Source organism: Echeneis naucrates, chromosome 22, assembly GCF_900963305.1.
Source record: "Echeneis naucrates chromosome 22, fEcheNa1.1, whole genome shotgun sequence".
Lineage (NCBI taxonomy): Eukaryota > Metazoa > Chordata > Actinopteri > Carangiformes > Echeneidae > Echeneis > Echeneis naucrates.
The window spans coordinates 135,223-159,925 of NC_042532.1; the positions used below are offsets into that span (position 1 = coordinate 135,223).

Here is a 24,703-nt window from a genome sequence, read left to right on the forward strand (position 1 = left end):
TTATTTCACAGTGCAGGGAATCAGAATCATTATGTGCACCGTTATTTACTGAGCATATCAATAAGGTGAAGAGAAGAGAATGTTGGCAACCACAGATACAGTATTACAATCTGACTGCTTTTTACAGTCAGTACAGTCACCGCTTGATGGTTATAAATTTTTCAGGCTCTAAACTCTTGAGCATTGGTCCAGACTCTATTTGCACATTTCATGTGTCTCTTTTCACAGTGAGCAGAGAGCCTACACTGAGTGCTCCTGGAAGGATGTAAGGGTCGGAGACTTTGTGCGTCTGTCTTGTAATGACATCATTCCTGCTGACATTTTGCTGCTCTACTCCTCTGACCCCCGAGGGGTCTGCTACATTGAAACTGCCAACCTAGATGGAGAGACCAACCTAAAGCAGAGACAGGTTGTGCCAGACCTCCCGCTACAGGTATTACACCTTTCCCTTTCACTGATGATATCAGATATTTGAGTTCACACTGAATGTAAATTAAATAATATTTCATGTCCACCAATTTTCCTGTGACATTTGTTTCTGTTTTGACCAGTATTGTGTTTATTTCCAGCTCTTAAATTTCAACATATAATTGAAATTGTGGTTAGGTCCTTCCATTCTTGAATAATCTGATGACATGACATCTGATGATTATCATAATATTTGTAACAGTGAATTAAAGGGTGCACATGAAATACAAGACTTACTCCTGTATGTGTGAGATTTCAGGGGACAGAGTTTACCCCTGAGACCTTTAACAGCCGTATCGAGTGTGAGAACCCTAACGATGACCTGAGCAGGTTTCGAGGATACATGTGAGTTTTTGTTTTCTGGGGATTTCTTTTTTCACCATAGCCTCTACAAAAGGTAAAAAATGTGAAGTCAGCCCACAGAGGGATCACTACTTAGGGGAGGCGGATCGGGCTCAAAAAAACAAGAATGCTTTTGTTTCAGTTTTCAGATCATTTCCCTTTTTACTGTATTTAGCTGTGTTCAATCTTCCCTCAAGCCTGACCAATCTCCCTGTCACTGCTGTTGGGAAGGGAGTAGCACCTTCTTACCTGGTGGATAGCTTCCCTTGTAAAGTGCCTTTAGGTGTACAGCAGATAAAACTATAACATTGAAGTTTTTGAAATATGTTAATATGGAAACTTGCTAAGGGGGAGCTGCACTATCACAATGGGGCAGATGGAGAACTGCAGTGTCATAATAGGACAGTTCTAGGTTAAAGAGCTGTAGGGTCACATGGAGAGAGTTATATACATGAAAAGAGGAGGATCACAAACCACCATTGAATTTGTGTATGTTTTTGTGTGTGATTTGTGTGTTTTTCCAAAGGGAAGACTCCAGTGGGGTTTGTGTCGGTCTCCATAATCAGAATCTCCTGTTGAGGAGCTGTACCATCCGCAATACTGAAACTGTGGTTGGCATTGTTGTCTATGCTGGTAAGCGCATACCCGACAGATGATGCTGACGATAATGATGAACTGCTCACTGCAGCAGGGTGCTTTAAACTGACTCATTATCCCTCAGGAGTTTTTATGTTCACCACAGTAAGCCAATGTGATGAGTGGAACAACAGCTAACAGCTAAGCTATTTTGGTTGTGTTGCTCCATTCATCACTGAGGCAGTGAATACAAACTAGTATCTGTGACAAAAAGCATCAAAAGTACTGGGCTTTGTCATACCTTTCGAATCATGTTCTTAGTTTGAGGTTCCAGAGGGCTCTGTTGTAGGATGACAGGTGACCACAGGTTTCCAACTGGAACCCAGTATGTTCTCCCCGATCTGGCACAACCCAGATTTTGTAACTAACAAAGTCCCTCTCCATCTTAGCGTTTGAGAGCAGAAAGAAATCACCCAACTCCATCACCTCTCCAACCTGAAAACCTCCAACCTTTCTGAAACACAGAGATTTATTTGAGACTTTTGGTATTGGAAATGGAAACTTTCTCCAGTACCTTCAGGTGATCAAGACAATCAAGGAGAACATTCCAATGCTCCAAAATACAGTGGAGCCCACAGTATTTGTCTGTAACATCACAAAGCTTTCTCCGAAAAAGAAGAAAAACCTGTCTAAAATATATAAGTTACTCACAAGCACCCATTCTATGCATCTAAGAATATCGAAATGGGAAGCAGATCTGTCCCTGTCCACTTAATTTGGATCTCGACCTTGCCTCTGGGCATATGCCATTGCTGATCATACATTTACCTTTGCAGCACGACAATATTAATCTCTCTGCTAAGGTGATAACTTCTGTTTATTGCGATGTTTTTATTACCTTCCACATCCAGGATCACAATGTCGGATCCCCAGACCACAGCACCTTGAGCATGCCATAGGAGTGCTCCTCTACTTCCCAACCCTGGGTTGATCTCTGGCTCAGGACGGTCTGCCCGGCCAAGCTCCCTCCCCCCCACGTCAGTTTGTGTTCTGGTGCCCTGCCTGGGGTTCCCTGTGGTTCCGGGTCTTGCTCGCTGTCCTGGGGTCTTGGGGTGTTGAGTTGATGGCCGGCTCCACCTGGGCCCCCTTCAAGCCACGGCGGTGTGGGCTGGCAGGCTCTCCAGTCCTTCCTCTCCTCTCCTCCACTGCTCCCCCCACCCTTCGCCCCACTCCCTCCTTGGCGTCCTACTCCCTTCTTGGCGTCCTACTCCCTCCCCTGGGGGGCCGGGCTCTCCCTGGCTTGGGTTAGGGTTAGACCAGCTGCCCCACTGCTCCCTCCACCCTTCGCCCCACTCCCTCCTTGGCGTCCTACTCCCTCCCCTGGGGGGCTGGGCTCTCCCTGGCTTGCGGGACCTTCCTGGGGTCCAGCCAGCTGCCCAAGGTTTGACCAGCTGCCCCACTGCTCCCTCCACCCTTCGCCCCACTCCCTCCGATGGGGGGCCGGGCTCTCCCTGGCTTGGGGGACCTTCCTGGGGTCCGGCTGGCCCCTGTATGCGGGCTCAGGCCAGCTGCCCCAGGTTTGACTCTGCAGCTGTCACCAATGGCTGTGGGTCGGAGGTGGCCACTCCTCCTTCCTGGTGTTGCAGTGACCCTGTCCTGTGTCTCCAGCATGCTGGAGCCGGGGAGCTCACAGTGGTTGGAGTTCCAATGCTACCTGGCCTCCAGGGGGATGAGGGGTGTTGGGTGGTGCCCATCTACGGCTGGCCAGTGTTGGCTCATGGTGGCTGCTTGTGACACGAGGGTCACGGTGCAGGGCAATGCTTCCTCAACAGGGATTGAAGAAGCACAGAAAAAGGGACATTTTCAACAATCATGGCATGGCTCGGGGGCCTGGTCCTCCGTGGTGGGGTGTCGCTTGTGTTTGGCGGCCTGGTGGCCCTACGGCGGCTGGAGTGGTTGGGTGCCTCAGGTCTTCCGTGTGCTTGTGGCTGGGCTCTGCCTTCTGGCGCTGGCCAGTCTGTGGGGGCTTTCCCCTTCCTCTCTCCCACGTGTGGGGGATCGGGGGCTCCTCTCGGTGCTTGCGGGGTCTCCTCCTCTTGCAGTCTCCTTGGTCTATGTGCATCTGGGGCATGGGCCCAGCACCATGGCCCTTCCCCCTTCGGGCGCTTCACCAGTGTCCATCTGCGGGGGCACCGTGGGAGCTCCCAGGTGGGTATCTTCGGTCGGTGGGGTGCCTCTGGCTCATTTGGGGAGAGGGGTCCAGGGTGTGTGAGGTCAGTGGTGGATGTGGATGGGAGGGTGGTGGTTGGTATTGGGGGGGCGTGGGGCCCTCTTGCCTCACTCCAGTGTGTGCTTGCTTGGGTGGCCCGGTGACAGCGTGCACGTGACTGTGGTGGCTCTATAGGCTTGGTACCTCACACACTCCTGCATCAGGATGGTGGGCATGGGGTGACGGGACCTCTGACCCAACTCTGGTCCCTGATGATGGTCTCACTCGTATTTAGGGAGTGCCCACTTGCACGTGTGGTGTCACTTGCCAGCTCGTGTTGAGGCGCATCATGAAGAATTGATGAATACTGCCTAAAATAGGCTGAGCTGCTCTTTCATTCTCTCACTATGCGCCCTATCTTTGACTTGGCTCCTCTGTTGGGGCACCTTCATCTATCTGGAATTCCATCTCTCCACAGTTCTCCACATAAACCCTCTGGACTCTCTTAATCCTATGCGAGGAAACAAGAAAAGCAAAGGATCCCTCACTCCACTAGTCCCTACCAGCACCACTTGCTTCCCTACCCCTGTCCATCCTTCCACACCTTCTCTGTCCTTTATTCCCCTCTGTATTCACTAAGGTGTAGCATTGCCCTACCTGCCACACAAAGGTCATTTCACTCAGTAAAGATCACAAGCTAGCTTGCAAGGAGGGCTGGTGATGGTCACATACACGCACTGAAATAATAAAATATTTAGCTGCAAGACTATAACTGCATCAATCTCATACAATGTTGACACCCTGTGGTGCTTCTGAAAATGCAGAGAAAAAAAAAAAAAAAAAAAACTGTGACTAAACTTTCTTTTTTCATTTTTGCTGCAGAGTAATGGCCCGTTCATGAGGTCTGCGTGTATTTTGCTGTGTAATTCAGGTCATGAGACTAAAGCCATGATGAACAACAGTGGACCGAGGTACAAGCGCAGCTGGCTGGAGAATAGTCTCAACACAAACATCCTGTGGTGTGTGGTCCTGCTGGTCATCATGTGTCTGAGTGCTGCTATAGGTGTGAAACACACAGCTGCTATGGGCTGCAGCATCTCTGCAGTATATGATGTAAAACCACTGTCACCAGGCCAGCAGGGTGATGACCTGCTTTTGTGTTTTGTTTTCTTGTTTTTTATTAGGTCATGGGCTCTGGATAAAGAATCTTAGAGACCACATTTTTCAGGTGGATGGCGAGACAAATCCTGCCCTGGCTGGATTCTATGTCTTCTGGACCATGATCATTGTACTGCAGGTCTGATGTGAACTATTTGTGTCTTTTGACTCTTAGTAAAGTCTCTTCTTGACTGCAGATTTATTTCACCTTGAGCAAAGACATCTGACAGTGAAGCAAACTTTTATGGATGGATTTAGGTCAATTACTGTTTTTACATGGTGTTTAGTATCCTGGTTTTGAGGCTTATCCTGGCTTTGAGCATAACTGGGGTGTGATGTTTACATGGAACACAGATCATGTATCCCTGTATACATGATGAATACCAGTAACCATTTTCTGATCACAGCATCCTATCTGCACAGGCGTGTTACGTCTTATATGCCTTTTAGTTTACAGTTCCCACGCAACAGATTGAGCGGGAACTGTAAAATAAAAAAAAATGAGACCTCTGTGGCTACTAGTGGGCTTAGCCTTTGGCTTTGGCTCATCCACTTCATATACACTCCAGAAATGTGAAAATCTTGTTGCCGCCATTTTATTAATTAATTTGGTGCATCACTCTGGCACCTGCATAGACGCTGCGCTGCCACCAGAAACCGAGAGTGTATATATGGTGTATACATGCTGCAGTATCCTGCCTTCTATTGGAGTACTGCAGGTGTACTGAAATATGCACAGGTCTCACTTTGGTCGTACAATGAGCCACAGCCTGAGCAGTTTCTACAGACGGAGACTATTCTTTGGGCTCATTTTGTTGAAAATGACAATCAAAACGAAGTTAAATACAAAGGCTGCAGAAAAACCCAAGGGACCAGCTTCAGTAATATGTTTACTAATGGACTTCTAATGAATATAATTCAGGGTGCTGTTGGTGTCACATTCCAATCTCGGAGGGATCTGCTCTGATTATGTGGTGAATGCATGAGAAAAGACATCTGGTTGACAGAGGAGTTACAGCATGATTAATTGTCCATAATTGTCCCTGTGATGTGTGCAGACACACCTTTACTTTTTCTGTCCAACAGGTACTGATTCCCATTTCTCTCTACGTGTCCATTGAGATTGTGAAATTGGGTCAGATCTACTTCATTCAAAATGACTTGGCTTTGTACAATGAGCATCTAGACTCTAGGATCCAGTGCCGAGCCCTCAATATCACTGAGGACCTAGGTCAGATCGAGTACCTGTTCTGTGATAAGACGGGGACTCTGACGGAAAACAAGATGGTGTTCTGCCGCTGCAGTATCTATGGAGTGGAATATCCTCATGATGAAAATGGTTAGTATTTAGAGGTCCAGCAGGTCAAATAGGTCAAACAAGTGAAATCAGATCATTGGATTGTGCTCAGGTCCAGGAATATTTGAATGATCAATAATGTTTCAAATAAACTAGTAAATGCTAATCACTGAGTACAGATGCTGTCTCTGAGGCTCAGCTCTGAAGACTAAAACTTGCAGCAGGACCCAGGAAACAGACAGCAGCCGTACTCAGCTTTGTCATTAGTATGATGAACAAGCTGACAGTGGCAGCTCATACCAGATGCAGCAGGTATCAGGTCTCAGATACCTCAGAGGCTAAAGCTTTGTGTGTGTGTGTGTGTGTGTGTGTGTGTGTGTGTGTCATACTACAGCTCGGAAGCTGGATGTGATAGAGGATAAGACCAGGTCAGCTGCTCAGTCTGTGATGCTGAAGTCAGGCTGCATTGGTAAATCTCTGAGCTGCCACTCCCAAAGTTGTAACCGCAGCACTGTGTCTCTGCATACACTTACTGCTGAGTCAGAGGAGGAGGATGAACAACTTTCCAGTCATGTCAAGCCCAGGACCAGAATCTTCAGCAGCTGCATGGTCAGACCCACTTCAAACAAAACACAGACAGACGTTCCTACACTGATATGATTTTGTATGGATCCTTCATCTCTTGAGAAATTAAAAGTTTCAGTTCATTAGAGAATTTACATTACCGTTAAAAAATTTCACTGAAAAGGTTCAGGTGAACTTAGAAAGAAATTATTTGCTGATGGATGAAAACCAGTTGTTACTGGTATGATTTTGGTGAATATATGGGACATTCTGATAATAATCTTCTTCAGCTGAAGTTTAAATTTAAAGCAGAGGTTGCGCTAGACTTTTTCATTTTCCGTCATTTTGATGGACAGATTTTTTTAAAAATCCGTCTCAATCTATTTTTGTTATTTTAATTTTTGTTTTTTAATCATAATAAAGACACGGCCAATAGCATTTAATTTTCATTCATTCGTTTTTATTGAAAATTTAATGCAACTAAATGTTGCACTTATAAAGGCATGAGAGAAAACATTCATCATGTGAACATCACATTTCTCCGCAGTGACATCGGTGGCCACTCAAAACACCAACTGTGGCCAGGGTTAGGGTTAGGGTTAAATGAACAACACAGTTTTAAAAAATTAAATACTTGGAATTATAATATGAACAAACTTCGCAAGAAATCAGCTATATTTAACTCAATTCACCTGCTGCCACCTGAATTCAGTCTCATTCACACCTTCCTCCTGTTGCGCTAGTGCGTAATCAAATGCGTCAAATGAGGTTGCTGCAGAAGCGTTTGTCGTTAAATTTTGTACCTTTGCTTCGAACAGATGGCTTCACGGTGCTGTTTTGATTGCTGTTTTGATATTGTTCTGAGGTAATTGCAACCCGTCAAAATGACAAATGGCCTTCAGATTTGTCCGTCAAATCTTAAAAAAAAAATGTCAATGACAGAGAATTCTTAATGCATTAACGCAACCCCTGCTTTGAAGTGATTAACAGGCATACAGCTCATAATTGGGCAGTTGTTGATCATTCTTATAATGTAATCTGGATCATAAACTTAATCACCTGGATCTCATATAATTCCAGCATTCACACAGAGAAACAGGCTACAGGAAGGAACCAAGTCACAAACATTCTGCTTTGAATCACTCAGTGACCAATCAGAATTAAATGTGATTATTTATTGTAAGCTGTACCTGTTGTGCATAAACTCCTGCTGCCCTTTATCTGTCACCAGGAGAATAAGGTGGTCCCTGACCCTGAGCTGTTGAGAAAGATGAACTGGCTTTGCTCTCCTGTTCTACCTCTGACCGAGGAGTCTTCCCACACTCTGTCCAGCCTGGAGCTCACCTACATTACTGACTTTTTCCTTGCTCTGGCCATCTGTAACACTGTGGTGGTGTCCTCGCCCAATCAGCCTCGACACATGGTAAGTACCAAGTGGTCACATTGAAGACCAGGATCAGCTGTCTCTTTACTATGTGAACTGATTCACTGGGTAGAGGCTTTGCTCCTCATTTGTTGTGCTGTTTTGAAAGAGTGAAACAAGTTGTTAGCAGCTAGTTCCTGATTAAAACCAAGTAGCATGCCTGGTGATATTCATTGGTTTGTGACCCACCCTTTTTGAAGTGTCAAGTTTGTAATGCTTGGAAGTTTTCTGTTTTTATTTTTACTTTTTTGAAATTTGGAAGAGAAAGTGATGAGGGATGAGGGAGAAGTGGTGTAATTTGAGAGAGTGCAGATTGAAGGGTCTTCACCATTAGCTTCACATCACAGACATGGAACCTACATCCGCTTTTATAGGGAGTCTATGTTTAAAACCATTTATTCATTCATTCATTCATCTTCAACCGCTTACCCGTTTCCGGGTCGTGGGGTGCTGGAGCCAATCTCAGCTCACACTGGGCAAGGGTCATACAGAGACAAACAGCCACTCGCACTCACACTCAGACATACAGACAATATAGAGTCACCAGTTAACCCAAACATGCATGTCTTTTGATGGTGGGAGGAAGCCAGAGTACCTGGAGGAAACCCATGCAGGCACGTGTAGAACATGCACCCACGCACAGAAAGGGCCCAAGCCCAGGAACCAAACCCACAACTTTCTTATTGTGGTGCAACAGTGCTAAATAGGGTTTGAACTCGTTAGGATTTTAACAATTACAATTCCTTACCACTTCCTTCCTTTATATATATATATTACTTAGACAAGTACATTATAAACACAAATACAGTCTTACAAATACAAAAACTTTATTGTAACTGTTGCACAGTACAATCATGAGGTAGTAAGCTGATGAAACATCTCCTAAAACACAACATTAATCTCAGGGAATGTACTGTGTTTGACAGCCTGAAAAAACTTGAGCACCGCAGTTTCGTCATTGTGGATCTGCATGTATGGGCAATAACAATCTAGTCTCAACCAGACAGTTGGTCCAAAAATACTGAGGCACCTTGTTACAGCAAACCTGACTGCTCATCTCTACAGTCACAGAAGGAAAATCCGGCCTGTAGAAGATTCAGGGATCAGGGATCGTACCCTGTTTTATTCCAAACTGAGAATGTTTCACATGCCCATATATCATCGAGTCTGTAGGCCTATTAACATAGATTACAATTATGCAAGATTGTCCACCAATGTTTAATTGGAATTTTGAAGCTTTTAAAGATGCAAACAATAAATGGAACAGAGCTCAGCAAAAAATAAGCAAACAAAAGTAAAACACACCAAAAACAACACAGCATTACAAAGCTGTTTAACCTTTAACTAGTATAGGACTATTTGAACATACATTTATCCCCTCAGTCATGCAGCTGTGGGGCCCATGTTACTGAAGCAACATGGGTTCCACCCCATGCCTACTTTGCCCACTTACATCCCTCACAGGACCCAGAGAGTAGGCCTCCGTGGGATTACAATGTGGGACCCATGTTACTGAAACCACATGGGGCCTACAACCAGCCAATGCCCACTTAGCCCATTCTTATCACTTACAGAGCCCACACAGCCCACATGAGCTACCCATGTAGGACCCAATTTAAAAGAGCTGTATGGGGCCCACCCCATGCCCACTTTGCCCACTTATACCCCCCCCCAAGGGTCTCCTTAGATTTGCTTATCATGGGCTTACCATGTGGGATCGATGTTACTGAAGAAACATGGGTCCCAAATATTGTTACTGAGTTCCACCCCGTTTTTACTTTGCCCCATTATATCCCATATGGGGCCCATATAGTAGGCCCACATGGGCTACCCATGTAGGACCCAAGTTAAATAACCAATATGGGGCCTGAGAAATGATGTCCAGTTCCACCCCATGCCCACTTTGCCCTATGGGACCCATATGGTCAACCCACATGGGGCCCAGACAATTTACCCAGTTCAAACCTATGCCCACTCTGTACCCATGCTGCCCTATTGTAACCCATATGGGGCCCACATGTACATGTTGGCTGGGTATTACATTATTAATTTATGTGCATAGCTGTTATCACGTTATGTGCTCAAGATTTTCTTACATTATGAGTTGCTACATGCTGCTCAAACATCCAGCTTTAGAACCCTCACTATCTGTCACATCCTCTATTTCTCCATATTCCATGAATCTATCTGTTGACTATTTCAAGAAAGGATATTTAAATAGAAAGTAAAAATAGTTTTAATTAGTAAAAATAGAAAATCTCAGTTCTACCTGGACATCAAAGAGACTGATTCTATCCATATTCTGTTGGTGAACCTTTGCAATATGTGTTTGAGTGAAACATGGCTCGCCCTCCAATTCTAAATAAAGACATCACTGTAAAAGGTCTTTTTTTTTGGTCAAGACCTGATCTATATAAAAGACTGGACTGCCTCATGGTCAAGGGCCCAAACCCTCATCTCCTCTTACCCTTTCACTAAGAGTACCCACATTACTAATCTAAGTTAAATTGGATTTGGTTTTAAATTATGTAGAAAAGTCACCACCAGTCATTTATATTGTTACCACAAATTCATAATAGCAGCACTGTGGCATAGTGGTCAGCGCTGTTGCCTTTCTGTCTGTCTGTCTTTCTCCCTATGCTTGCATGGATTAGGTTTGTTGGTGTCTCCAAATTGCACATAGGTATGAGTGGGAGTGGTTGTTCGTTTTTGTTTGTCTCTGTATGTTGGCCCTGTGATGGACTGATGTCCTGTCCATGGCGCACCCCAGCCTCGCCCAATGAATGAACGAGAAGGGTTCTATTTTAGAATTCTCTGGACACTCAGTGGACAGGACTAATGAGGAAGCAGTAGCTGGGACATCTGGAAGGAGCATGAACTCTCCAGTCATCATGGAAGAGAGTGAGAGTGGCACTATTGCTCGACATTCCCAGAGGCATGCAGAACACCTTGAAAGAGTACACAATAGTTAGTGGGGAATCCCTTTCTGTTTATTATCCAGTCACTTTTCCAAGGACTCACTCTTGCTTTTACTGATGCACTCCAAAACCATGGATAGGCAGACACCTCCCAAATAAGCCCAAGTACAGGGAAGCAGTGCTTCTCAAATGCGTGGTACGATGCCTGAGGGGGCGTGTGCGACAATGCGGAACATGCTTTTTTTTACCATACTAGAATAAAGTGTGATCTATATTCCTTTCTTTTTTTTTTTTGTTTTCTTTAATGATAATGAGAATACAATGTTATGCAGAGGTGTACTTATAACAATTTTATAGACAAATTAGACTATTTATAGTCACGGCGGAGAGCAGAGGTTGTTCTTCTTCCTAGGGGGGGGCCTAACAGAAAATAAGTGAGAAGCACTGGTTAATAGTAACTGGGTGTAACGGGATGTACACACCTTTAGTTAGTCCAGTTATCCAACTTGTTTGTGGGATAAAAAACACAAACATAAATAAATAAATGCACATTTTCATATGATTTTTTTTTTTTAATATGGTAAGAAATAGTTAATAAAATGGATGTACACAAACTTTATTTCACTTTAAGTGTGACAAATTTCTTAAAATGTGATGAATATTCACTTGATAACAGGAAGTCATGATGAAGCACAACTGATCAGATCATCAGACAGCATGCAGAGTCTGTGTGTGGTACGAATTTTTTTATTTTTTTTTTCCACTCTCTCGCTACTATACCAACATTGTGGTGATTGTATCTTAAACTTTCACTGCAGATATTGTCAGTTTGGTGCTAGAGAGCATGATATTTTAGTTTTTTTCTTGATGTTAACATTTTATTTCACCTCTCTTTTTGCTACTACAAATACACATAAAAACGTATCAACAGTTTGGGTGTGTTTTACTCGTCTACTCAAATTCAAATGTATTCATATAGTGCCAAATAATAACAGAAATCGGTAGACCTGCTTGGGCAGAACTAGGCTCAGGTTGGGAGGCCTTTTAGCTCAACTGGTTTCTGTCAGCATGTGGGAGAGATAATAAACTTTCTTTCTGATGGCCAAGGTGGTAGAGTTTATGTGGAGCGGTACTATGGTGGACACTATGGTGGCAGTATCAGAAGTGAAGAATACAATCTGAACAAGCTGATCAGGACTGGCTCTTTGTTTCTCTAGAGCCTCATGGAATGCACACTCTGTGGGATAAGAACTGTCTTCTCACCTCTGTACATAATGAATCTCATGTTGCTTTGTTTGTGAAGTGCCTGCTTCAGTACTGGGAGTTATTTAAGCAGCAGCTCAGATCTTTCACCTAAACTAATTGTATCTTCGCCTTTGTTTTCTCCTCTACTTCTGCAGGTACCTGAATCTCAAACCCCTCTGAGAACCCTACAGGAGATCAAGTTGATGTTCCAGCGCTTCAGCTGCTCTCCTTTCTCTGCACTTTCCACTCTCCCCCCTCCCCAGACCAAAGATAGCCACCGCAACTTCACCAGTAGGATCTTCCCATGGGATAAGGAAGGCTCTTTGACCCTCTCCTCCCCCAACAAAAGCACCTCAGATGGATCAGAACCAGGTCAAGAAAACAATGTAGCAACCTCCTACATCAGGCACCAACTGGACTCGTCCTTTAGTGCAGAAGGGGTTTGTGGAGGACAGGTACAGGGCAGGGAAATAGATAAGACTGATATTAGATCCAGCTCTGATGGGCAGGGTTTGGAAGTTGACTCTGGCAGTGTCACGGATGATGATTTGCTGTATGAAGCAGAGAGTCCTGATGAGGCAGCCCTGGTCCATGCAGCCCGAGCGTATCGCTGCATCCTGAGGGGGCGCTCTGGAGACAGCCTGCTGGTGGACCTGCCAGGAATGGGCTCTCTGGCAGTTCAGCTGCTTCACATCCTACCCTTTGATTCCAACAGGAAGAGAATGTCAGTGGTCATCCGTCACCCACTCACTGGGCACGTGGTTGTCTACACTAAGGGAGCTGACTCAGTCATCATGACCCTGTCTGAGACACCTCAAGGTAGTTCATAGAGGGAATACGAATAAGCCTTAAGTCCACAAACTTAACTTGCGTCCTGACTGAAGACCTGTCTGTGTGATGTGTTCAGGAGCAGAGGACACTCATCAGATCCACATGCAGATAAGAGACCGGACTCAGCAACACTTAGACAGCTATGCTAGAGAAGGACTCCGTACACTATGCTTCGCTAAGAAGGTAGAACATACATATTATTATAAACACACATTCCAATGTATTTGTGCTTTTTAAACATATTTCTATATAATCAAAACACTTCCTTAACAGTGTCATAATTTACTCACAATCATCGGTCTTCAGAGGTGGACTATGCTCATATAGCACTCTTCAAATCAAATGGACTGCTTCCAGCAGTTTGGAGCGACACACACTCATAAACCCTTCAGAGGCAGGAGAGGGTGGGGGCAAGTAAGAGGGCTACAGCAAAATACTGTCCTGGGGCCTGCACCATCCGAAACCCCCCTGAACCCACTCCAGTCTGTCCCCCAGGTTATGGTGCATTAAAATTGTGTATATGATGTTTATGATGCATAAGTGTGCCTGTGATAAAGTATGTACAGCATAGTGTGTGTAATACAAGAGGCCAGGTAAGTGATGATTCAGCCCTCCAGCCTTACATGCATACAAATAGATGTATGCATTTAGTGATATATTGTATACTACTCCACCAGATTCTTTTTTTTTTTTTGGATGGTAGATAGGGTCTACCTATGCAGAGTGCACTCCATTGATTTGTCCCACTGGATAACACATCATAAGGTGGTATTCAGAAACTAATCCATAAAACCAGTAACTGGGAACACTGAGGGTGTGACTTTTTTGTGACATCCCAAAGACCTGCTAAACTTGAGCACGGCTTTTGTCTGCTCAACTGACAGGCATTGTGGTCAGCACACAATGGTGAAGAGGGAAGTTGCAAAACAAAACAAAAACAAAACAAAACAAGAGGAAAGGGATTCTGACCTCAGCAAATGACTAGGAGATGTGAGCAGACCTAAAAAGGAGTCTAGAATTCCCAGATGAAATAGCTCAGACCAGCCTCAGAGCAGATATTGTTCTCTCGAGGTGCCAAATAAGTGGTGCTCACGGAGCTAACAATACCCTGGGAAGGAAAGGTGGAGGAGGCACATGAGTGCTGATTATTAAGCCTATCAGCCACCAAACGGATGGAAGGCCTGTAACCTACCCGTGGAGGTCGGCTGCAGGGTTTTTTTTCTGGGCAGTCACTTTCTGGAGAACACAACAGGCTTCTGGTTATTGAAGGGGGGGCAAGAATGCAACTGAGAGGCAATGCCATCAAGTAGGCTTAAATAAATGGTGCCTGTAATGGTGGGCCATGTTCTATTTGCCATCATATTTTGTATATATTCCCCCTTGGGTAAGTACAAATAAAAGATGAGGACCACCACTATTGATTAGTGAGTGACTGTATGTCACTGCAGGTCCTGGAAGAAGAGGAGTATGAAGAGTGGCTGAAGAGGCAGCTACTGGCAGAGAGCAGCATTGAGAACAGAGATGAGCTGCTGTTGGATTCAGCTCAGAGACTGGAGACGAACCTGACACTGCTAGGTAAGAGGACCGTACTGCAGCTAACACTGATACTGAAGAGGTTGTACCTTAACATGTCAGTGAGACTTAAAGTCAACGTCATACAGTGGAGGGTAACAACACCTTAGTCTGTGGACCAAAAGACTTAGACTGTCTAATATGTATGTGTGTGCATATGTTCAGGTACAACAGGAATTGTAGACCGACTGCAGGAGGAGGTTCCAGAGACCATCGAGGCTCTTCAGAGGGCTGGGATCAAAGTCTGGATCCTGACTGGAGACAAACAGGAAACGGCAATTAACATTGCCATTGCCTGCAGGCTCCTTTGTCCTCGTGACCAGCTACTGACGGCCAACTGTGAGAGCAGGGTAAGTGGCTGTGGAGGACCTGCTGATATTTTTTCTAAAACTGTGGTGTTTACATGTTTATCCATTTACTAGCCTAAAATTAAAACTGTGATAGAACTGTACAGAACTGCAGAGGATATGAAAACTCTCATCAGGACGCAGTCTCCCTATTGTGACAGACTCATTTCTTTGGCACCAGGAAAACTGTGCAGCTCTTCTTGAGGAGCTGAAGCTGGAGGTGCAGCAAAGTCAGGACTATCTCACTGAGCCAACTGCTGAAGGAACCAAAGATGAGTCATCCTCGGGCAGCTTCATCCTGGCCATAGACGGCCAGACACTGGACTGGGTCCTGCAGGAAGACCTGCAGAAACATTTTCTAGATTTGAGCTGCAGATGTAAAGCAGTCATCTGCTGCAGGTCCACTCCACTGCAGAAGAGCCAGGTGGTCCAGCTTGTCCGGAACCATCTGAGTGTCATGACCCTGGCTATAGGTTAGGCTGAAAACTGGTTGAAAAATTCCATTGAAACTTGGGTTTGGAAACAGATTCTTAAGTGTATGATTTTGTTTTAAGTGTATATATAAAATTCTTAATATCAAAATGTAATGTGATGTTGGCAGATGTGGACTAAAGTGTTTGAACTTGTAGCAGGGCAGTGACACATATTTTTGATCCTAGGTGATGGAGCCAATGATGTGAGCATGATTCAGATGGCTGATGTGGGCATTGGGATATCTGGTCAGGAGGGGATGCAGGTACTGACAACTCCATCTACCGCATTCAGCTGCACTCATTTTCAAATATAAAGGCCCATGGCTAAAAAATACAAAATTCTGTACTCATGCTCTGTACTTATATACTCATGTTGAGTGTGATGTATAATCATTGCTATCATGTTAAAATCTTGTTTCCAAATCCTGACATCTTGGATGCACTGCCCAACACTTTAAGATCAAATTACAAAGGCTCATAACTAAGAGGACACTAAATGTTTACTGGTCAGCTATAGTTCATGGAATATAAGCAGACATGCTCTCTTCAGTGATGATGATTAAGACTTATTGAAGACTTAAATGTTCTATTTCACTGTGAAGTGAAGCCCAGGACCTGAAGAATAACACATTTGTATGAAGTTACAGAAGCCAGAAAAATCCCTGCAAGTAACAGGGCAACATATTGTAAGTGTTTTATTGTCTCTGCTTGCTGTGTGATGTGTGTGTCTTCAGGCTGTGATGTCCAGTGACTTCGCTGTCTCCAGGTTTAAACACCTGAGAAAATTGCTGCTAGTCCATGGTCACTGGTGTTGCTCTCGACTAACCACCATGACTCTGTACTTCATATACAAGAATATGGTGAGTTGGTCGCATTGTCTGCATTAATAGATGGAGCTGATCAGTTTATCCATTCAGATCAATGCCAACAATTAGCTAGAGCTGTCCACCAGTCAGAATTTAGTTTTTTTAGCCATTAAGTTGTTGTTGTTCTTATTAATTGTGGGATCAGCTCTTCAGTTCAGTTCATTTCTTTTTCAGTTCTTCTTTTAATGAAAAAATTATCCTGGTTTTTCTATGCTGTTTTCTTACAATCTGATTGTTCCTGACCCTGAAATTAACTTTGTGCGCATCTTGATGTGTTTCGAGGCCCAACATAGGTGTTAACTGTCCGAGGAGGAAGAGGAAACACAAGCAGCTGTAAAAATGAACGATTTTTCATGTATTGAAATTGTTTGATCAAAGAGATAAAAAAACACCACCAAGATGCACAACCAAAGAACTCAAAAAGAAAAAGTGCTGGAACTAAGCTCTTGCTTGTATGAGTGAGGCTGAAAATAAGGAAATCACAACCACACATGGTGGGAAGTTTGGTAGAGTGTCCCCGAACGAATGGCCGACTGACAAACAGATGGTTCAGCCATTGAATTTATGTTTTTAACTCCATTCCTTAAGCAGGTATCTCCCATTAAATGAATACACTACAAGATCAATCAAAACCAAACATAACCTTATTTCCATATCAAAAACAATTAAATGAATTTATAGAAACACAACCGTGATTATGTCCAACAATTTTTTGGTAAATAAACAAGACAAATTAAAGCATGGCAGCATACATACCCCATCAGCATCAAATGCAATTTACACTAAAGTGTAATTTCTGATATGGATGATACAACAACCAATTAAATTCAACATACATTTTGAATCAATTGTGTTTACATTACACCTCTAGTTAAGTAAACATTTAGGGTAACGCCAGCCTTGAAAATAAACACACAACCAGAACCAGAATAAAGACCAAAAGAGTACCTTCAAAATTAAACATGACCACACGGTCTGATTATATGACCTGTCATCAATGTCATTAAGAGTTGGTGTTGTTCTATTATAGCTGTAAAACTCTGGGCTTCTGGGGCTACATGCAGGCCAAACTATTGCTCTGGTCTCAGCACACTGAATGAGATCTCAACAGAGATTACAACAAAAAGAGCAAGCGCAACAAAAATACCAAACACAACCACAAGAATGATGCGATGATATCATGGTGTAAAGTGATCAATACTGAGGTCACATCATCCCAGATGAGCTGAGATGAGAGTCTACCAGATGTGAGCAAAGAACAACAGGAGCAAGCACAAAAAGAGTAAAACCAGCAACAATAGCAAGACAATTGGACCAAAACAATAACAGGAGGAAACACACCAAAAACTAACTCAACAAAAGCAGCACATGCAGTAATACGAGCAAACAAAAGTGGTTTAAACTTTTTTGAATTGCTGCCCATGCCTCCATTCCAGTTGGTCTTCCAGGTGTGTGCCTGTGGTTTGTTTCTATTCCTGCAGATGTATGTGAACCTGCTCTTCTGGTACCAGTTCTTCTGCGGCTTCTCGGGAAGTGTCATGACCAATTCCTGGGTCCTGATCTTCTTCAACCTGCTCTTCACATCTGTGCCTCCTCTCATCCATGGCGTCCTGGACCAGGACCAACCTGCGGACACTTTGATGGGGACACCTGAACTGTACAAGGCTGCACAGAGCACCAAGGTTACTGCACACACACAGACAAACAATCCTTGCTATTCTTCTGAACAACAACTGGGGTTGTTGTTCAAGGGGGTATTCCAGGTAGGAGGTACAACAAACTATGAGTCTATCCATGAACTCTGAGTTGACTTACTCTGAGATGGGGAAACTCTGAGTATCCGGTTCCAGAACAGTTGATCAGAGTTGGTTCAATCATCTCTGAATATGTTCACCTTGAGTTGTGCACATGCACAACGTCTATAAAAAGCCATCATCAATGGAGCCCCGGTTGTCACCATGACAACTGAGGAAAAAAAAAAAGATCCAGTTTTCTCAACCCAATGGAGTTGGAGGTCTTAATGCAGGCTTATGGAGAGGATGAGCACATGTTTCACCATAAATGTAACACCGCTGCAGCAGCGAAGGAGAAACAACATGGGAAGAAATTACTACCTGAGTCAATGCGTAAGTTTGGATCTTTGATTGATTTTACATTCAATCTTAAGAGATCGTAGCAAACAGTTATAAATGGGAATAAAATCAGATTTTCATTTAGGTGCAGTCCATCAGGGGAGAAGCGTACTTGGAAGCAGTTAAAAATGAAATATCAAAACACCTTTGAAAAAGTTAAGGGATATTTTGCTGGGCTATGATTGCACCTGACTTTGATTTTAATTTTATTTTTTTAAACTGACTTAAGCTATTAAACAAGGTAAATATTAATTTAAACCCCTAACAAAATGTTTTGTTAGTGCCTACATCAGATAAACTTGTCTTTTAAAAAAATTATATATATAACACTTCTTGTATATAAAATCTCCACCCCAGCACCCCCCAACAGTTGTGGAACGTGTCATCTGCCTCTTTCAGCCTCCGACTGAAACTATCGAACACCCGGCAGTTGTAAGTATTCCACACTCAGATCTTGCCTCAGATGGCTGTTTGAAGTATTCTGAAACAGAATCTTTTCCTGCATCACAGGAGGATGATGATGATGGTGACGATGATGTTAAGGAAGAAACGCTGTCTGCTGCCACAGGGAGAGCAGCAGACTGTATAGCACTCAATCATGTATATAATTTAAAATAATAGAATATATGATTTCTAAATCAGTCACCTGCAATCCTGTTGAATTCCTCTTTGATGCTTCTTACAGGGTTGTGTCCCGGGAACACCACCATCATTGGGAACAGCCGTGCCATTTCAGTGCAAGAGTTTCTTTTCTTACAGCTCTACATACTGTTGCCTTTCCAAAGTGCTCTGCATCATTGAAAAAGAAAATGACTGTTTGCAAAGAAAAAAAAAACTTAGCGCCACGCATAAAATTTGCTGTGATGTGAGCACACGTCCACGGTGTGTGAGGTTGATGATATATGGCAGAAGAATGTTATTGAGATAAATGACAGATACTCCTGGACAGGACATTTAGTCTCTCACCACATAAAGCATTTCAAATTACTTGACCTTCGATATCAATCGGATTGGGAATGAATGGGCAATCCATGTCCAACAGCTGTCTTTGTGTGGGAGGAGACAGTTAGAAAACCTGCCAGCGAGCAGGTTATGTTCATGGAATCTGTTACCATGGTGATTGGCTCAGAGTTTCAGATACCCCTCTTTCTGGAATCGATAACTCAGTTTCCCTCATCTCAGGGTTAAAATACTCAGAGTTTTCACATAACCCGCTTTCTGGAATACCGCTCAGGAGAACAGTATGTAAGTAAGTTTAATTTTTTAGCACCTTTCACAGGAAGAAACCACAAGGTCCTTTACAAAAGATAAAACAATAACACTGAAAATAAAACACAAAAGATAAACATAAATACAAAGATGCATAGAATTAGACAGCCATAAAACCCACAATTAACCAAATGCCTGTTTAAATAAAAGGGTCATGTGTAACATCACCTGCTATACAACACAGTTCTCCTTAGAAACCCACAGAGTGTTATTCCCAATCTGAGCCATGGTCCTGTGACCATTAACCCTGTTTGCAATCAAGAGTTGTAAGCCTGAAAAATTTACTTCACCTCCCATTGTAGATCAGAATCATACGATCATACCATAAGATAGGGTGTCTAGAGCATGAATGCAGTCTAACAAATCAGTCTTGTGTCTCTACAGGTTTATATGCCTTGCATGTTCTGGATCACAGTCTTGGAAGCATTTTACCAAAGTCTGGTCTGCTTTTTTGTCCCATATTTAGTGAGTTGCATTTAATTATTCAGTGGTCACACTTGCTTACAAGGATGTGTGCTCCCAAGTTGACAGCTGGTCCCTGACTATTGTCTGTTTCAGGCTCTTGCAGACTCAGACACTGGGGAGTTGGCCTTTGGCTCTCCCATCAACGCCTCAGCCCTACTTATCATTCTTCTGCAGCAGGTCTTAGAGAGTCACACTCTGGTCAGACTAAGAGCAGTACTTGCACCTTTTTTAATGTGATTGTGTATCTCCTGGATTTTGTACAGATTAGAATGCAGTGTGTTCTTCTGTCTTGTTCTGCAGACTTGGATTCATGTCCTGGTCTTGGTTCTCAGTGCTGGTTCTTACTTTGGTTTTGTGCTGCTCTTCTCTGCGTCCTGTGTGGCCTGCAGCCCTCCCACCAACCCCATGGGGGTGGAGACTCTCCAGATGTCCCAGCCTCTCTTCTACCTCATATGTGCTGTCACCATAGTGACAGCTCTGTTGCCTAGGTACACACCCACCCTCACGGCATCATCTCCACACAGCTGATGTGTCTTGTGTGTACACGTTGACCTCATGGCCCTGTATAATACATGTATCATAATAGCATGTATTATTGTAATATATGTATTATACTTGTAATGCATGTATTGTACAAGTCACAGTCACAAGTCATTGACCAACCACTACATCGAAGCAGGTTGCCCACTTTTTATTGTCTCTTAAAAACAATGATATAATGCTGTGAGTAATGCATTTAATCTGAGGGTGTTTGTGTTTGCATGTGTGTTCTGCAGTGTGTTGAGCCCTCAGGATCACCATAGTGTTTCTCCATATTGATGTTCCAACAACTAAGCTCCTGCTGAAACTGACCTTACAGAGATGTCTGTTGACATTACTTAGGGCTTATTAAACCATGGTTCAGTCAAAATTGTGTTTCTAAGGTTCTGATGAAAAAGAACATTGATGACAAAGCAAATGAACCCACAGTTGGATTTCCAATCAAGAGAGTTTACAATCAGGAGAGTTTATCCAAACATCTGACCAGAGGTGGAGTAAGAGTATGAATAAAGTTGAACAATGACATCCTCTGAGACAGTGCACGTCTGAGGACTTACTTAGAGTCTCTGTTTTGTGTTGGTGTCTGCAGGATATTGGTCCATGCTCTATATAACACTGCCTACTGCCCTGCTACTCAAAGATTTGCCCAGAGGGACATTGAGGGACCAGAAGACAACCACCAGAGAATGATGCACTGCAACCAGAATCATTGCACAGTCAACCGTCTGCCAATGCACGCAGACACCCAGCAACCCAGCACAGCCTCGGTGCTGTCCTAAAGGCCCCCCTTTTTCCACATACACAGAGTAGATCACTGACTAACGCCCCAGACTCAGTCTTCTACATGTCAAAGAATCTGGTCTGAGGTCAGGGTGAGACCAGTTTTAAGTCAAGCAGACTGGGCCAGTTCTACTGAATCAATCAGTATGTGTTGAACACTGTCAACAAGGGGACAGCAGTTTTGAATCCCATCACAATCAAGATTTGTGTCTGTAAAACAGCTTGTTTTTCCTGGCAAAAAGGAATGATTCATCCAGCAGGTCTGGCTTTACGTGCACCTGTAACATTACCCACACACTGCAGCTGGGAGAGCTTGTTACAAACGGGGCATACAGAGATCAGTCCACAGTGACTGTGATCAAGGTACCACTGTGTAGATCAGTGATTCCCATACTTTTTCTGCTGGGACCCCTTTGGTTGATGAGAAAATTTTCACACAAAACATTTGACTTCCTCCATTGTAGTTTATTTTACACAATGTAATTAATACAAATTTCAACTTTTTTGGACAAATAAATGAAATCTGCAATGAATTACAACCACAACAATCTGCAAATTCACTTCATTGAGTTTCAGAAACACCTCAGTGACACATTTCCTCTTCCTCCAAAAAGATGGGTTAGGGTTAGGGTCGTATTTTGACATAGTTGATTGTGGCAATGAAATTGGTGATTACATACATCGTGTGACTTTCCTTTCTTCGCACACCTCTTGTCTATTAACTGTACATTCAATGAAGTATTGTCATCTTTTTGACTTTGCTACGGTCAGCAAGGATCATTTGATCTCACCTGTACAATGTGGTGGAGCTAAAGCAACATGTCCCCTTTGTGAATGCTCTTTAATAGTCTCCCCTAATTGTCTCTGAACTGACAGAGGCCTGGACTGAATAAATGCACAACATCACTATGTTCACCAAACTTAAGCCAGATCAGACAGGACTGCTAGTTGAGCATGCTAGTGTGCATGCACCAGCCAAGACATCCAATGAAAGAAGTGACTTTGCTGCTTATGTGGTTTAAGTTCAGTGGACCAGAGACAGACCAAAGCCTTAACTTTAATATAGAAGGTCAAGATGAGGCTTTTTACTATAATTTAGGTGATTAGTTGAATGTGTGATATAATGAATCTCTAGACAATTTCTACAGATGTTTGTGTTCAATGTTGCATAATAAAATAAATTCTTATTGTTCAGACATGATGTACTCTTTGAAGTTTGTGCTAAATTAACATCAGCTCTCATATACAACTGGGTCCACAGTCTGTTGATCTTGTCAGACTTGGAGTGTTGCTGAAACATCAGTCTATGCTGTAATCTTTGAGAGACTGGTACTGTGGAACATTTTATTACCATTGAGCGCAGACTATAAATAAAGATGAGCACAGCCTTCTTTTTTCCCTTTTATGTTTCTAATTTGACTTGTATGTGTACTTAACAAAATTAACATATCTGCTTCACTAGTCACGACAGTCTTTAAAAAAACACATTTTATATGACATTCTGTGATTTGGACTATTCTGACACAGGACTTATTGGCTGAACAACATGTAACCATGGGCTGTTTTCAGCCTGAGGCAGTAGATGTCAAAGCACCTGTCTGCCTCCAGGTTGTGTTCTCTGTCCAGGTGACACAACATTAACCTTCAGAACCTCACTGGCCAGAAAGGGAAAGAGGAAACACCAGTGTGAAAAATGTTGTGTTAAAGCGTATTTCCTGTTGGGCGTATCAGACGGTTTCACTTCTGTATATCATTTCTGTATACAGGATCACTCCTAAGACTGAGGTGGAGACTGTCCCCTGGAGTCATGAGTCTTTACAGTTCTGTGTCTGCTGAGGACCCGTGTGACGAGCTGGAGACTCTGGGGTAAGACCAGTAACTCAATTACATCACGTTCACCTGGTTAGGCAGATGAAGGTGACGTGGTGATCGCGCTTACTGTGGTTGCTCTGCTGATTCCCTGGGTAAACTGTAATGTAATGATTTGTCACTTGTCATGACCTGTAATAGAAGTGATCCAGTTCAGTGTCTCAGCCATCTACATAAAACCTATATACATCTTAATACAATGCTGAAGTTCATTTCTGATTTGATTTGTTTTCATTCCAGTATGACATGTGAGGAAAGGACTGTTTCCTCTAGACTGCATCAGGTTAGAAGACGACCATTTAGACTTGTTCCGTGAGAATTCTTCTGTGATTGCACAAATGAAGAAAGTTCTCGCTGTTGTCCATCAGAGAACCAGGTCTCCTCAGGCTTCAGGGTGTTAGAATGACTGTGTTGTAATTAATGTGACTCCATAAGCTCCAGCAGGACAAACAGACATTAAGGATCATAGCTGATCGTATAAAGAGGCCATATTGTTTGGTTCCGCTGTGATCAAGATGGTCAATTCCATGACAAAACTGTAACACTTCTTCAGAATGAAAATCCCTTCAATGGAAAAAAGAAAAACTATTAACTCATTACTAGGTCAACAATATTCCAGCCAAAGAATAAGTAGTATGCATGTTTTCCTTTTCAGTCACAGTCCTGTGATGTCTCAATCATTTAAATCATGTTTCTCTCATAGATGGATTTTTCTTGAGCTGTGGTTTCTTCATAATTTTATCCTAACTAAGTGTTCATGCAAATACTGAACTTTCACATCAACTTTCTAGATTCCATCTGTAACAACATATGAGGTTTGACAAGAAAACTGGTCTGTTGTGTAATTCATTTGGTAATATTACCTGGATGTTGTTTATTGGGTCTAAGTAGGAACCATCGTATATTTTACTGAAGTCTTTTGACTCACCAAAGGTAAATGGTGGTTATTTGTTACTTTTATTGTTGAAGGTGGTACCACTATGACCTCTCCCGCCATGCTGCCGAGGCCCTGCTCTTATCCAATGGGACTGATGGGAGTTATCTCCTAAGAAACAGTAATGAAGGACCAGGCTACTTTGCACTTTCTGTCAGGTCAGTCACTTTACCTGGTAGGGGAGTCACAGTGGATTTCTGCTGTTGGAAGTCCAACAGATTAACACCAAAGGAACACAAATATTAGCAGTACACCTGAGAATGCCCCTATGGTTAAAATTATAATGTGACAGACATGTTTGGAAAATACTTTCATAGTTTGTTTTTAATCTGTTAACTTAAAGGCAACACACATTTTTGTCTTAAAGTAGATATTCTGATATCATTCAGTGATTAAACAGCCCTGTTACACCAATCTGTACTAGC

The 24,703-nt window shown here is 43.1% G+C and overlaps 2 protein-coding genes across 6 annotated transcripts in view; both read left to right on the forward strand.

Moving 5' to 3' along the window:
- atp10d (ATPase phospholipid transporting 10D) overlaps positions 1-22,671 on the forward strand; it is a 42,263-nt gene extending 19,592 nt beyond the window's left edge. For 2 of the 4 annotated variants that reach the window (XM_029494523.1, XM_029494525.1), the window contains 20 exons: positions 229-433; positions 728-813; positions 1,337-1,443; positions 4,527-4,658; positions 4,780-4,892; positions 5,840-6,092; positions 6,445-6,659; positions 7,846-8,037; positions 12,356-13,019; positions 13,108-13,214; positions 14,480-14,606; positions 14,769-14,953; positions 15,132-15,423; positions 15,610-15,686; positions 16,158-16,283; positions 17,771-17,971; positions 20,075-20,155; positions 20,249-20,353; positions 20,456-20,643; positions 21,285-22,671. In XM_029494523.1, the coding sequence (XP_029350383.1) occupies positions 229-433; positions 728-813; positions 1,337-1,443; positions 4,527-4,658; positions 4,780-4,892; positions 5,840-6,092; positions 6,445-6,659; positions 7,846-8,037; positions 12,356-13,019; positions 13,108-13,214; positions 14,480-14,606; positions 14,769-14,953; positions 15,132-15,423; positions 15,610-15,686; positions 16,158-16,283; positions 17,771-17,971; positions 20,075-20,155; positions 20,249-20,353; positions 20,456-20,643; positions 21,285-21,474 (3,646 nt within the window). In that variant the 3' untranslated portion in view covers positions 21,475-22,671. Of the gene's footprint in view, positions 1-228; positions 434-727; positions 814-1,336; positions 1,444-2,433; positions 3,595-4,526; positions 4,659-4,779; positions 4,893-5,839; positions 6,093-6,444; positions 6,660-7,845; positions 8,038-12,355; positions 13,020-13,107; positions 13,215-14,479; positions 14,607-14,768; positions 14,954-15,131; positions 15,424-15,609; positions 15,687-16,157; positions 16,284-17,770; positions 17,972-20,074; positions 20,156-20,248; positions 20,354-20,455; positions 20,644-21,284 lie in introns of those variants that run through there. The other 2 variants (XM_029494524.1, XM_029494526.1) reach the window with 2 other exon arrangements.
- A 137-nt stretch (positions 22,672-22,808) lies between these two features.
- dapp1 (dual adaptor of phosphotyrosine and 3-phosphoinositides) overlaps positions 22,809-24,703 on the forward strand; it is a 31,290-nt gene continuing 29,395 nt past the window's right edge. For both annotated transcript variants that reach the window (XR_003840385.1, XM_029494530.1), the window contains exons 1-2: positions 22,809-23,341; positions 24,314-24,436. Coding sequence is in view for 1 of the 2 variants with exons in the window: in XM_029494530.1 (XP_029350390.1) it covers positions 23,283-23,341; positions 24,314-24,436 (182 nt within the window). In the remaining variant the exon portion in view is untranslated. The remainder of the gene's footprint in view (positions 23,342-24,313; positions 24,437-24,703) is intronic.